The sequence below is a fragment of the Haliaeetus albicilla genome, chromosome 17 (assembly GCF_947461875.1).
Source record: "Haliaeetus albicilla chromosome 17, bHalAlb1.1, whole genome shotgun sequence".
Lineage (NCBI taxonomy): Eukaryota > Metazoa > Chordata > Aves > Accipitriformes > Accipitridae > Haliaeetus > Haliaeetus albicilla.
The window spans coordinates 7,036,568-7,049,339 of record NC_091499.1 but is presented as its reverse complement, the minus strand read 5'-3'; the positions used below and the strand labels follow the sequence as shown (position 1 = coordinate 7,049,339).

The following is a 12,772-nucleotide window of genomic DNA, read 5'->3' as shown; positions in this document are numbered from 1 at the left end:
ACAAGAAGTCCAGTCCAAAATTTGAAAAGGCAACCAACCAGATCTAAAGAATGACCTTAATAAACAAACACATTTGCTTGTTTAACATTGTACTCAGCAAGACAGTCCCACGAGAAACACCTCACATGGCAGTTTAGGAGAAATACAGCAACTTGCTTCATCTTTGCTTCAGTACAACAGACACAATATGTGAGCTCTTGCAGCTTACACCATCATGAACAGCCACAAATTCCAACTCCCTTCGAAGTGGGAAGGGTTAAAAATGTTGGAGCAGAACTAATTACTGCCAGTCAGAAAACAGTAAGTCTATATGATAACTTTGTAGGGAAGGGATATCAAAGTATGCAATCTGTAGTCATAATAAATTATACTTTGTCATCACCTTATCAGGATCTAATGGAGAACAACATGCAAAAGCAGCTTTCCTAAGGGAAATGGAGCTGCTCGATGACGGAACATCTGACTGTCCATCAGACCAACTTCCTCCAAAATATCCTTTATGGAAGTTTGGTGGAGCTGTGGAGGACCTGAACATCTTTACATACCTCAGAAAGTTGCCAGCTGCTATTCAGAGTTTTAGCAGGGCAGAGATTCCCCCTCCTTTACTCCCCCTCACAATATTGCAGTTAGAACATATTATCCTAATAATTTCCTCTGCAAGTCTGTCAGTGATAAAAGTGTATCTTGTTGGGTAAAGATATATTTGAAAACAACAGTTTCCCATGTAATCAGTTCACTGTACATGAAACAGTGGAAAAGTTTAAAAAGAGCATGACCGGCTTCACGAAAAATCTAACTTCACTTCTTGTTCTTGTCTGCTGATGTGTAACCCAAGTTTAGCCACTAGCAAGGACAGAATTTTTTTCACAGGAGAGAATGAATGTGATACCAAGCTATTCTGTAACTCTTCATAGATCTCTGATACTTTAATGTTTCATGGGTCTAAAGCCAGCCATACCAGATCTATCCCAGAAGAGAAAGATGGGGCTTTTTCAATGTCCTCACCACTCAGGATTCTGATCCAAGATAACTTTCAATGAAAAAAAATAATGAGAATTCATACTGTATTATGTCCTCCATTTTTTCACTCAATATGAATTGTGAATTAATTTCTAGAATATTTCAGAAGTGATAAAACAAACAAGCAATGTCAAGAAGACTTATCTGAAAGCTGCTGTTTTTCTGCTGGACTTTTTTAGATCAGAACATGAAGCCCAGCTTCAACTATGACAACGAAGAATTTCACTCCTGTATGTCACAGTTGGACTACTGCTTTACGTAAGGTGATTACTTGTTACGTAGGTAAGTACGTTAGCTAGATGTGCAGAGCTCCGAGTATTGCCAGTTACTGTTAAAATCTAATATATTAAATAGGAAAATGGGCAAGGTATCCCAGGTCTATCAATAAAAAAATACCCAAAGAAATTCTTTACTATGTTGTCCCATTTTTTTTTTTTTAAACATTTATTGTAAGGAGAAAACACTTCAGGCATTTGGTGGAAGACTTGTGCATTAAAACAAACTTGTTCTAAGAAAATGGAAAGGATATTTAATCTTATGAGACACTAAAGTGGTCTCAGGAGGCAAAACAGAAGGTTTAGGGTTTTTTGCAGAGGTTTTTTTTTCCTCTTTGTAATGAAGCAGCGCTTGAAATCCAATGGCAATCTTAACTATTCTCCCAGAAACTAGATGAGTGAAAAAAGATATCTTTCCATTCAAGCAGGATCTTCTTTCTACCATGTAATCCAATATGTGTAACCATGCCTTCCAGATACAGACAGGAGACTACTCTCAGCCGTATTTCACAAACCAACCTAAAGTAGTACAAACAGTGCGTAAGACAGACAAGAACATGTCTCATTTGCGCAAGCAAGCTGCGCTCACTGCTAAAAAAAAAAAAACCCTTAGCTTGAAACACTGAACTTTGGACATTCTGATCCTTACTTTCAAAGTACATTTATTCATTTATACTTAGCCCAGGAAAATACCTTTCTGGTTATTCACAGCATACCAGAGTAGGTGCCCCATAAAGCCCTCCATGACCCTTCAGAACTGGCACAGAGCCACCAGGTGCCTCTCAGCTGAGGGCAGGAGGGGTGTCAGTGCCTGCCTGCAGCACCACACGCCTTCCCAAAGGCTGCCCGAAACTCATCGCTGCTGATGCTCTAGGAAATTCCTGACCCCCACTCCTCAGTGCCACGAGGATCCCGGGATGGCAGCTCACGGTGCAAGTCCCCCTGAGGCATTGCTCCCTGATTGCTTTACTTAGATTTGCTACCTCCAGGAAAAGAGTAAATTCCCCATTTGGCAACTGCACTGTCATCTGCCTCCTCCCTGTTACAGCATTAAGCAACACAATAAAATAAAAATATATGCAACAGGATCTGTGGTTAGGGTTCCCAGTAAGTTCAGAAAAGTACACTCCAAGTGTTAACACAATACTAGTTTTGCTTAACACCTGGCTGCCTTTCTACCCACCTCCGTCCTTGTACACCAGCGTGCAACTGCTGGTGGGACACACGCCAGGGCTGCGAGCCCTGGCACTCCGGTCCGGTTCGGAGCCCATTCTCAGGGCAGCGCTCCAGCCCTAGGTGGGACCACACTCACTAGCAAACCACTCTCCAGTTTCTCCATTTTCTTTCTAGTCGTGGCATTTACCAGCCTTTTAAGCCGATGATCTAGTTTTCAGGGAGTAGCTCCCATCGTGCAACACGTGCATCCTCTGTTCCGATAACGTGCTCCTGCAGCTTGGATCACTCTTCTTTGTACAGCGCAGGCTGGGTGACTCAGATCCCCACCTCTCTTTAGACACCCAGCCTCTGCGCAGAAATGTAAATGCTGTTGTTAACTCTGTATGGGCTGCCGTACCCAAAATTGCTATTGCTGGTTTTTAAGTAAATCGGTGTGTTGGCCAACTACCTTCACCCAGTCTGGACTGGGTAACTTGGTTTCATAATAGAAAGCAATCTATGGCCACGCTGGCCTCAGGTCCTCCGTCCTCCTGCCGCTGCTTGCGACCAACCTGAAAACTTCCCACTTCTTCATTTTTAAGGTGGATCTGTTCTGTGACCTCATTTGCTCTGTCACGCACAGCTTGGCACGCAGAGCTGAGAGCGGGCCACTCTGCAACGCCAGAGCTAGCTACCAGTGGGGAAGGGAGGGAAGATTTTCAGACATCATGAAACTGCTGCCTTGCAGCATTTATTGCAGTTCGTAACAACATATTTTAATTAACCATTAAGTGGTATAAAAGGGAATAATCAAACATATGCATATACATTTCCTTTTCAGCCTGTGATCTCTGGTAAGCTACCAGCACCTACAGAGAATGCATATGACATGTTAATGACCCAGATTAAAAAATAATAATAAGTTACACTGCCCGGATAGGTTTACAAGATCAGGTTACTCCTCTCCTCCCTGTAATTATCATGAGCAACTCCGGAGCTGCTGGATCACTCCTTCTTACTGAAGAATACTTTTGAACTATCACTTTAAGTAAACAAAGTTGATAATAATGGGTATTAATGTTGACTACTTCAAATTAATGGTCTAAGCACACAAGAACAGTCTTCTTAAAAAGACAAAAACCAATGAGAAACATTTCACTATAAAAAGAAATCAATGACACCTTGAAAGGACTGAGAAGGTAAACAAGAAAATGTTTTACTCCACCTCTATTAATATAAGGAAGTCTGATAATTAGAAATATAGGACCATAATCTCTATGGTATTTAAACTGTGAAGTTTGTTCCCTTAAATGAGTGAGCATTAGGCCCTTAATTGATCTGGTCAATTCAGGAAAACAGCCAACAGCAGAGTAACAAACTTTCTAGACAAAGAGATTGTTGTAAACCATGAAGTGAAATATTTGTATTTTAGGATCATTTTTTGTTTTCACACAAAAAAAAAACCCCAAAAAACCCCCTCCCTGAAAGGAGCATATGTTAGAAATAAACAGCGGCTCGGGGATCTCCTTATTGCTTGTTTCTGTTTCAATATAGCGCCTTCTTCTCTTTATCACATCAGCCTTTGCTCTTTATCACATCAGAACCATTTGGGGATATAAACAGAAATAGCAGTGGGGGTCAAAATAGTTTAAGTCAGTTAAAGACTACTTAGCCATAGGTTTGGAATATTTAATATTCTTGTCTGAGTAATTTTGCTCTTCCACAGACTGAAGAATGCATACTACTGCTATTAAACCTACAGACTTTCTCACTCACACACAGAAATCAGTGCTTTGTATTTTTAAGGAAAGCAAAATCAACTTCCTCTCCAAGATGCAGAAGAAAAAAAGCCTATAAACATTCCCCCCAAAGGAAGGACTGCTGCATAACCTTTTGACCTGTGACAAGGCATTCTCTGCTATTGTTGACATGAAAAAAGAAGTTACAAAAAACATTTTGCCTTTTCCATGCCTGAAGATACAGAAAGGACAAAATTATTAGAAAGGGCACATATCACATATTCACAAAGACCAAAATCACAACTTCTAAAACAGCGTTTGATCTTATTCCAGCTAGTAAAAACCAGGATGCTGACCATCTGAATTAGGATAATAGATAGATACAAGGTGCTTCCTGTATAAACTGACATTTAATTACAACATACTGAATCTGAAAGATGTCATGATAAATGAAGCAGTTGGAACACACTAATTAGAATGAATTAGGACTTCATTTTAAAATTACATTTATTTTGCCTTTAATTTGATGTAACAATTCCATAGGACCTTTGTTTGACATCATGTTACTCAGGGTACCTGAGGTAACAGAATTCATCTCTCATTCTCCATCAATCTAACAGTAAGGTGTCTAATCTAAGACAAAGCCTAGCACACCCCTGTAGGACACTGTCTATGCATGTAAGGGAAAAGAGAGAAGCTAATCTCAACAGTAGATTCTTAATCAGTCTCTAATTTAGAAAAATAAGGTATACAGCACTGAATCAAATGGCTACGAAGATTCAATCCTCCTCTGTTTGACAAGCACATACTCAATGCACATGCAGATAACTGGCAGAAAGCATGCTCTTCTTATCAGTGGGATGTTTCACTTGCAAGGTAAGCTAAAGCTAAACAAAGATCCTTAGCCAAACTTAGAACAGAAAACTGATTTTCCACTCCTTCAGGCTGCATGTAATTGTAGATATTGGCAAAGATTTGGCCTACATGTAAAATAGTTTTTGTAAGGTTTTTCTCTGTTCCTTTGTTTGTGAGAGGCTTACCTTGCCTTTCTGATTCAAAGGTTCAATAGTTAAGTTGTCAGTGCCAATGTCCACAATCATCCCCATCTGAAACCCATCAGTTGGGTGTGGAGCCCAGACGGGCTTCCCGTCCTCCATTGTGGGATCTATCCAGTATTTCCTGTAAGGAAAAAAAAAAAAAAATTAAACAAAAAAAAAATTGTATACAAATTTAGTAAGGTATCAGGATTCACTATACAAACTTAAGTTTATTATGTTTATTCCTATTATTCAGCGTGGAAGGAACCAGTCTGCAGACTGGAGCCAGTCTGTCAGGACAAGATTCTTCCAGCCTTTTTCCACCCCATGATGCTTTGCTTGCAGAGGACAGACTCAGACTTAAGTATGGAGAAAATTTAAGAACAGATCAATCTGGGGGGGTGGGGGGGTGGGGGGGTGTGGTGTCCACAGACTGGTCCCTGCAGCTCTTTTCCCGATTTCTCTAACTTGTGAACGAAAAAGGGGGTCTATCTCACGATCAAAATAGAAGTACAAGACAGATTCAAAGCTAAGTCTATTCTAGGAGTGTGTATATCCATGTGTGTATATACATGTACAGACACACATAAATATACATGTGCATGCAGTGGGTCACATGACTAATGGATACTTGTCTGTACCTGACTTGGTGTGCAAATACTGGAATTTCTGTAATGGGCATATGTCAAGGCACGTGAGCAGAAATTCAGTCTCTTGTCATTTGAGACGAATGAACGTGCTCACTCTTTTCATATGGCTGGGCACATGGCTTTTAAATAACCCACAGATATATTCGGTCGCAATTGATTTATCAAACTATAAGCCTTTGAGACACTGACCTCTGACACTGTAACATTACAATTCTGACTCTTAAGGAATACCAACCTTACTTTCTACAAAAACATGGTATGAAAATTGTTTCAGAGGAATCAATGATATACAAGTGAAATAGATGCAAAGGCCAAGACATTCAAACCTTAGGCTCCTCAAGTTATGCAGCTAAATAAGCTCCCAATTAAAAGGAGTGTTTCATTGCACGCAATGCTCATTGAGCTAACCAGGAAAGTTGCCAGGATTGGCACACTCTGAATGGCTAACAGTGCCATTTTAAATATGCTGAATTAGTCCTTTTTTCTTTTTTTTTTTTTTTCCAAAACCTACTTTATTGTCCTTGCCCTAATAAGAATAAAGAGTCCACACAGCTTGAAAGGCTCACTTCTCCTGACCGTTTCTTACTCCCCTCCAAAACTCATTCACATACTAAACTGACATGTTTTAGTGATTCCAAAATTTGTAAAAAGTATCTCATATCACCAAGGTGTAACTTGCCTCTCTCAGCATGAGCCAAACAAGCCTGCCAAGTAGCAAAGAAAACACTGGCAGCAAATTCCAAGAGTCTGTAAGCTACAAAACACATCCCACATTTTTCTTTTCCAACATCTGAAGGAAAAAGGATCTCCGAAATTTCTCACAACCGGGGAAAGCTGCAGACCCCTTTGCCACAAGCAACGGCAAGGAAAAAGAGTCATTGGCCCACCAGAAAGTTGTACAACCACGAGCAGAAAGGGACACTCTTGTCCCACAGAGAATCTGTCAGGACATGCTGCACATGACCTGCTTTTTGCTGCCTCCAGAGACTTCAGAAAGGTTTGAAGAGAAGGAAAAGGCTTGCTGTGACCGCTTTGAGAATGCTGCTGGTCTTAGCATCTTACTTGTCAAGGAATAAGACAATTTGTTGTTAACTTTAATGGGAAATAATAGAAGAAAAAAAGTAATTCTGAGGCAAAGACCCAAATATTTTTTAAATTAAGTAGCATTCTGAAGAGACTTTGAAAAAACTAGCTATAGAGTACTTAGTTTAGTGTTGATGTCTGGTTTTGTGTTCAAATTTACTCAATTCAGCAGATTGTTTCCTCCTGAATGCAGTTCAGGATGTAAGAAGCTCATGAAGATTTTGACAAACGTTTCTAGTATATTCTACTCGCGCAATTCATGTGATTTAAAATGTTATATTTAATACAGGAAAATTGGTGGTTTACTTTTCCCCCATGAATGGAGCATAGTAACTTCTTTTAACTACTCATAGAAAGTTATTGTTCTAAAACCTTGAGTGTCACATTCACTTTATTTACTTCAAACCTTTTGCCACATCCCATGAACTCTACAAAACACCATCATCTTCATCATGTGTTGCCAGCGTCATATGATAAATCCTGTAAAACAACATCTGTATTCACTCACAATTGGCTGTTGGCCATTTTTTCTTTACGTTAGGATACTGTAAATCAGATATAGTATACACCACAGTTTTAAGGATTTTTATTTTTTTTTTCAGCCAGATCTGACCTCTGAGTACAACTGCCATTGCGGGCATGGTTGCTAAACAGCTGAGTTTATTTCTGGATATAAGCAGACCTTCATTTCTTCACAAGCCTACTATTTGCTTTTAAAATGCTAGTTCAAATTAGTACTTAAGTCATATGTCACACAACCACTAAAAACAAGGCTGTCTTTTACATCCCGAGTAGCACAGCTAGGGCTCTGGACGTAACCATGTTGCACAAGAGACAAACCCTGAAATTACTGCCAAAATTTCTGCCAAAAGTTCGAATCCGACCTTCCCAATTAGCATCCAAAGGCTTCTGCTTTGCTCACTGACATGGGCTTTTGCTTTCTTACGTACTCTTAAGCCTACTTCATACTTTGTTAATAAATTATGACAGAGGAGTGTCACAAGCTAAAAAAATCCTCTTGAAAGACAGAGCAGCAATTGAATTCAGCCACCACCAGGAAATGCATGTTTAAAGAAAATACCTGAGGCTTTGCAAGCGTCTAAGAAGCCATTGGGTGAAAGCATCTAAATCCAAGTGTAGTAGTTATTCACAGGACAATTACTTTTAATAAATACAGTCTTCTGCCTGAGAAGTGACACAAAACCAGTTGTAACATTTTGGTTTTGGCACCACTCCATCTCTGTCAGCTGGGACTCTGACAGGTAGCACATTTAAATTGGATACCGAAACCTATCAGGTCATACCTGCTCTATTATCTACCCCTCCATCTGATGTATATGCCATTGCCCTTGAGACACATGCATGAAATCTATTCCTGAACCAGCTCTTGAACAGCCGGTTTCCAGCCCAGCATTTTAAGGTGAACAGAAACACAAGAAGTTCAAAGTTCAACTACCTGACATAAGTCCTTTAGAAAGATAAGACAGCACTTTTTTAAAACATGAAACTATGCTTTACTGATTAAAACATACATATCACAGAGTACAAACTGGGAAAAATGTAGATTTGGATGGAGAACCTTCAAAACATATTTTTCCCCATAAAAATACAGTCCCAGTCTGGTTACAGACTACTCACTAGTAGCTATCAGTGGGAACAAACTTTCTTTTTCCCATGTGCATCCATCTAAATCCAATCTACATGCAGCCAACTTCACTACGCTGTTTGAAGAGCACACCGTTTCTGAAAACTGTAAAAGCAAAAAGACTCGTATGTAGGCTAAAAGCACTAAGGCAACAAATTTGAGAGCAACACCACCAAACACAAGGGGTCACCGGAATGATGAGGCCAAAATAAGCCATCTTCCACATTTGTACGTATGTACTCAGTATATATTAAAGATTAAAGTAGTTGATTATAGTTGCTAGGTCATTTTGGTCTCCACAATTAAGACTTCTTCCAACACGAAGGAGAGAATTCACAAAGGTAACATTTATAACCGGGAAGCTAGCTGCCCTTTTCTTTCTACAGTCAATAGAAAAAGAGTCCAGGAACTCTGTATTAGAGTTTGTCTCTCCATTGAGCAGGAAAGGGACAGTAATAAAACAAGCATTTGTCTGAAGTTGGTAAACTTAATAGCTATTCCTTCAAATGTCAGATTTTATATTTTCATAATTGGCAAGCAGTAATAGACCTTGCCTTAATTATCAGTAATAGTATTCAGCACATTCAGCACTGGCTAAACGCTAGTAGCCAGCAGTTCAAACAACTTGCAAGACAAAACTATATTGTACTCCCCAGATTACAGTAGCAAGAAAAACACCCACCAGCTCTTCTTTAACCTTTTCTGCACTATTATTCCCTCTTTTGGAGAATGTTTAATGATACTGTTTCTCAAAAAAAAATATCTACATAACACACTGAGTATATGAAACAACAAAGAATTCCTCAGCTGAAAGTTGGCACATTATCATCCCCCTTATGTTTACTTAAATATTACTGACTTTAAAATAATGTATTACAACTATATTTTTATTTTTGTAGAGTATTCGAAAGGAAATCAAACACTACCATCTGGTGAAAGAAGTCTAGGAAGGCAAAATACAGTAATGCGATTTTCAACTTGTTACCAGAGCCCAGAGGTAGGCATTTACATGATCTGATCTTATTTACTATCCTATGAACAGTTTACTATACCAAGGCAGTGTACTGCTTGCTGAATTAACTAATTAAAACAAATTAAAAAACTTCATTAAACAACTGACAGTATCTCATTAGGTTGGTTAAATCCAAGGAAAATAAGCTAGTCAGAATAGGTATAGTAGCAAATTATCACACTAAGAATAGAATTACATAGGTTGTTTTATATTAAAAAAACCCTACTACTTGTGTGTTTAAGAGCTGCTCAAAATTCTGCAGATTACACTGGGCACATGAGAATGCTTTGGGAAAGGTCCTGTGAACATACAGGACAGACCAGATAGAGGAAAACATTGATACATAGTGGCAGCTTACTGTCAATCAAGTTATTTTTTCAATTCTAGTTCACTGTTTAACTGAAACTTCAACAAATCAAAGCTTAGGCAGCATTCAGCACTCTACCACAAGTGACAATATTTCAAAGGAACTGCAGATATAGTACAGAGATTTTTTTTTTTTTTGAGCTAAATGCAATACAGTCATATCTGCATTGTTTAACTGAATATCAAACCCATTCAATTTTTATTTCTTATTTACTTTTTCAATTTACTATAAAACTTCTCTGCACTAACACACTCTAGTTTAGCCATACCAAACTGCAGTTTTTTAATACCTACTTAAGGTAACATCAGCAAGGTAACTGTGTCAAGTGGAGACTTCTGCCAACCCAGAAAAGAAGAACACGGGTTAGAATACAGCATAGCACAAAGGTATCTTCAAAAACAATTTGCCTTGAAAATGTTAATGCTGACTTGTCAACTGCCAATACATTTTGTAGATATATGCAAGTAAAACAAAGAGTAACAGTTCACGTATCTGGAAATTACTAGATAAAAACTTCTTTTAAAGCTACACGCTCTGACTGCCAGAGACAATTTGAGCACAACAGCTTATGAAATTATTCTCATGGCATGCTCATTTTCTTCTATATTTGCAGGTATCAACATGTTTTCAATACTGAGCAGCTAGAAATGATTTCTGTAGTACTTCCGTAAGAATCACTCTTTTGTATTTGTATTCACTTTGTATTTAGCATTCACATAGCAAATACCTACTCTGCTGTTGTGTTCACTATTCAAAACATTTTAAAAAAAAGCCCTCATGCTTAAAGCAGAAGAGAAATCCAGTTTTATTTTCTCCATATTAAACGTGGCAATTCCCAATTACAAAAAAACTGTTCTGGACCTCAGTAAAGCAAGCTTGCAACACTCCTTATCATTTCTCAAACAGCTCCACCTGGAACATCTGTGCTGTCTTTCCACTTCCCTCACTATGGGACACATTTACGAAGTTCTGAAATTGGAAGGAAAAGATGCAAATAATTCCAGAAACATATCCTTGAAAAACAAATTTTAAGGCACAGAGGAAGGGGTGTGGTAGAGACAGGCTTGGCAAAAGACCTGTATGGCTTACCCTAAACCATCTTACCTTCCTCTGTCTTAATTATCGCTCAAGTCAATTCACCCCAGCTACAGTCCTGGCTTTGCTCCTTGCTCCTGTCTCTTCCCCTCCTGGCCACCTTGAGAAATATACTGATGCAGGGCAGGAGATGGTCTGAGCAAGAATAAGTACTTTGAAAAACACACAACTACTTTGTCTGCAAATATTTAAACGGCTGTTGCATCCAAATACACTCCTAAAAAGAATCAATTTGTTAATTAATGGTAAGAAATTTGTTTCACAGGAACTGAATGTTTCCTATTTAACAACATTCTGAAAATGAGGTGTTACATGCATTGCGCTGTACGCAAGAACTCTTTCCAGTTTTGAAATACATTTCTTCCATGCTTTTTCAAATGCATCATGTTTAATTAATCATCATTTTTGTATTATATGCACCTTTCACATAACAAAAATGTAGCCCATTAAAAAAGGACGACATCATAAAAAAGCACCTATCATAGGAAGCTTATCTAACACAATTTGTACTTTAACTGAACAGATTTCTAAAAGGCCAAGTGGCTTTCAGCTGTTGTTTACGAAGTGCCAAGAGCTTCAGTACTGCCTAAGAAACAAAAATAAATACTGCGTGGTCAAGGAAATCTGCCACTGGAGGTTACAGTGAAGGTCCAAGAAACTCAAAGGAAGGCAGCTTTGGGCAATTACAACAAACACACCAGCTCTGTGAGGATGGCAGAAAAAATGAGTCCACAAGAGGGGCTGGAGACAGAAAAGGATGGCTCGTTGCACACCGGCAGAGGAGAAGCAGCAAACACTCTCACGAACTGTAACGTGTGAGAAGATGACAATGAGTGGAGAAGATGGAAGGTCAAATGAGACTTAGCAAAGGAAGACAGCGACACACACTTCATATTAAATAGGAGATTGATATTGGCTCGTATTAAATCCTGAGGTAACCATGACCGTGTTTGTACTTGACATGGTGTACTTCATGAAGAAGGACCAAGGCATGTATGAAGGCAAAAAAAGAAAAGCTAATTTCTATAAACCTAAAAGAATAAATTGACAGGAACAAGCAGCTTTCATCTGTGATCAATGCCAATAGATTTAGCTCTCAGCAAGCTGTAGTATGGAAGCATTTGCTTAGACCTTTAAAAGAAAAAGCCATCATCCTATATGAAATTTTGTTTGGGGACCCTATAAAATGTTAACAGTAGTTCCAGCTTCAAAAATTTCAAATCTACCAAAAAGCAACATCTCACTTTTAGTAAACATAACCAGAACTGTTAGCTGCAAAAACCTCGGTGGAAAGTATTCCCATCTACCAACAACCGGGGCTGCAGGAGCAAGCGCTTGCACAGTAAGCTTTCCAGTGGACTCCGCCTAACTGGGCTTAGTGGTTTTTTGGAAATGCATCCCTCACGAGACCCCGTGAGCACCGAAGATCTTTGTGGCACCTGATGTATCTGTCCCCCACATGCACTGTGCCCACCTGCACTCCCCACGACGAGTACTGACTGGATCTGTCAAGATGTGGCTTATGCAGTAATATCCTGCTGCAGCAACAGTTCAAAATGAGAACAAAACAAACAAACAAAACCCCCTCAGTATCATGAAAGCTAGGCTGAAACAGCTCTTACTCGCAGCAATGTAGTTCTAGTTAATTTCTTAACAAAATTCTAGCTAGTTTTAAAATTCTGTCAAACTTTAGT

The 12,772-nt window shown here is 38.9% G+C and overlaps 1 protein-coding gene across 5 annotated transcripts in view; it reads right to left on the bottom strand.

Moving 5' to 3' along the window:
* Positions 1 to 12,772, bottom strand: part of MYO6 (myosin VI) — a 107,154-nt gene that overhangs the window by 76,569 nt on the left and 17,813 nt on the right. For all 5 annotated transcript variants that reach the window (XM_069804700.1, XM_069804699.1, XM_069804701.1 and 2 more), the window contains exon 2: positions 5,230 to 5,368. In XM_069804700.1, coding sequence (XP_069660801.1) covers positions 5,230 to 5,346 — 117 coding nt within the window. In that variant the 5' untranslated portion in view covers positions 5,347 to 5,368. The remainder of the gene's footprint in view (positions 1 to 5,229; positions 5,369 to 12,772) is intronic.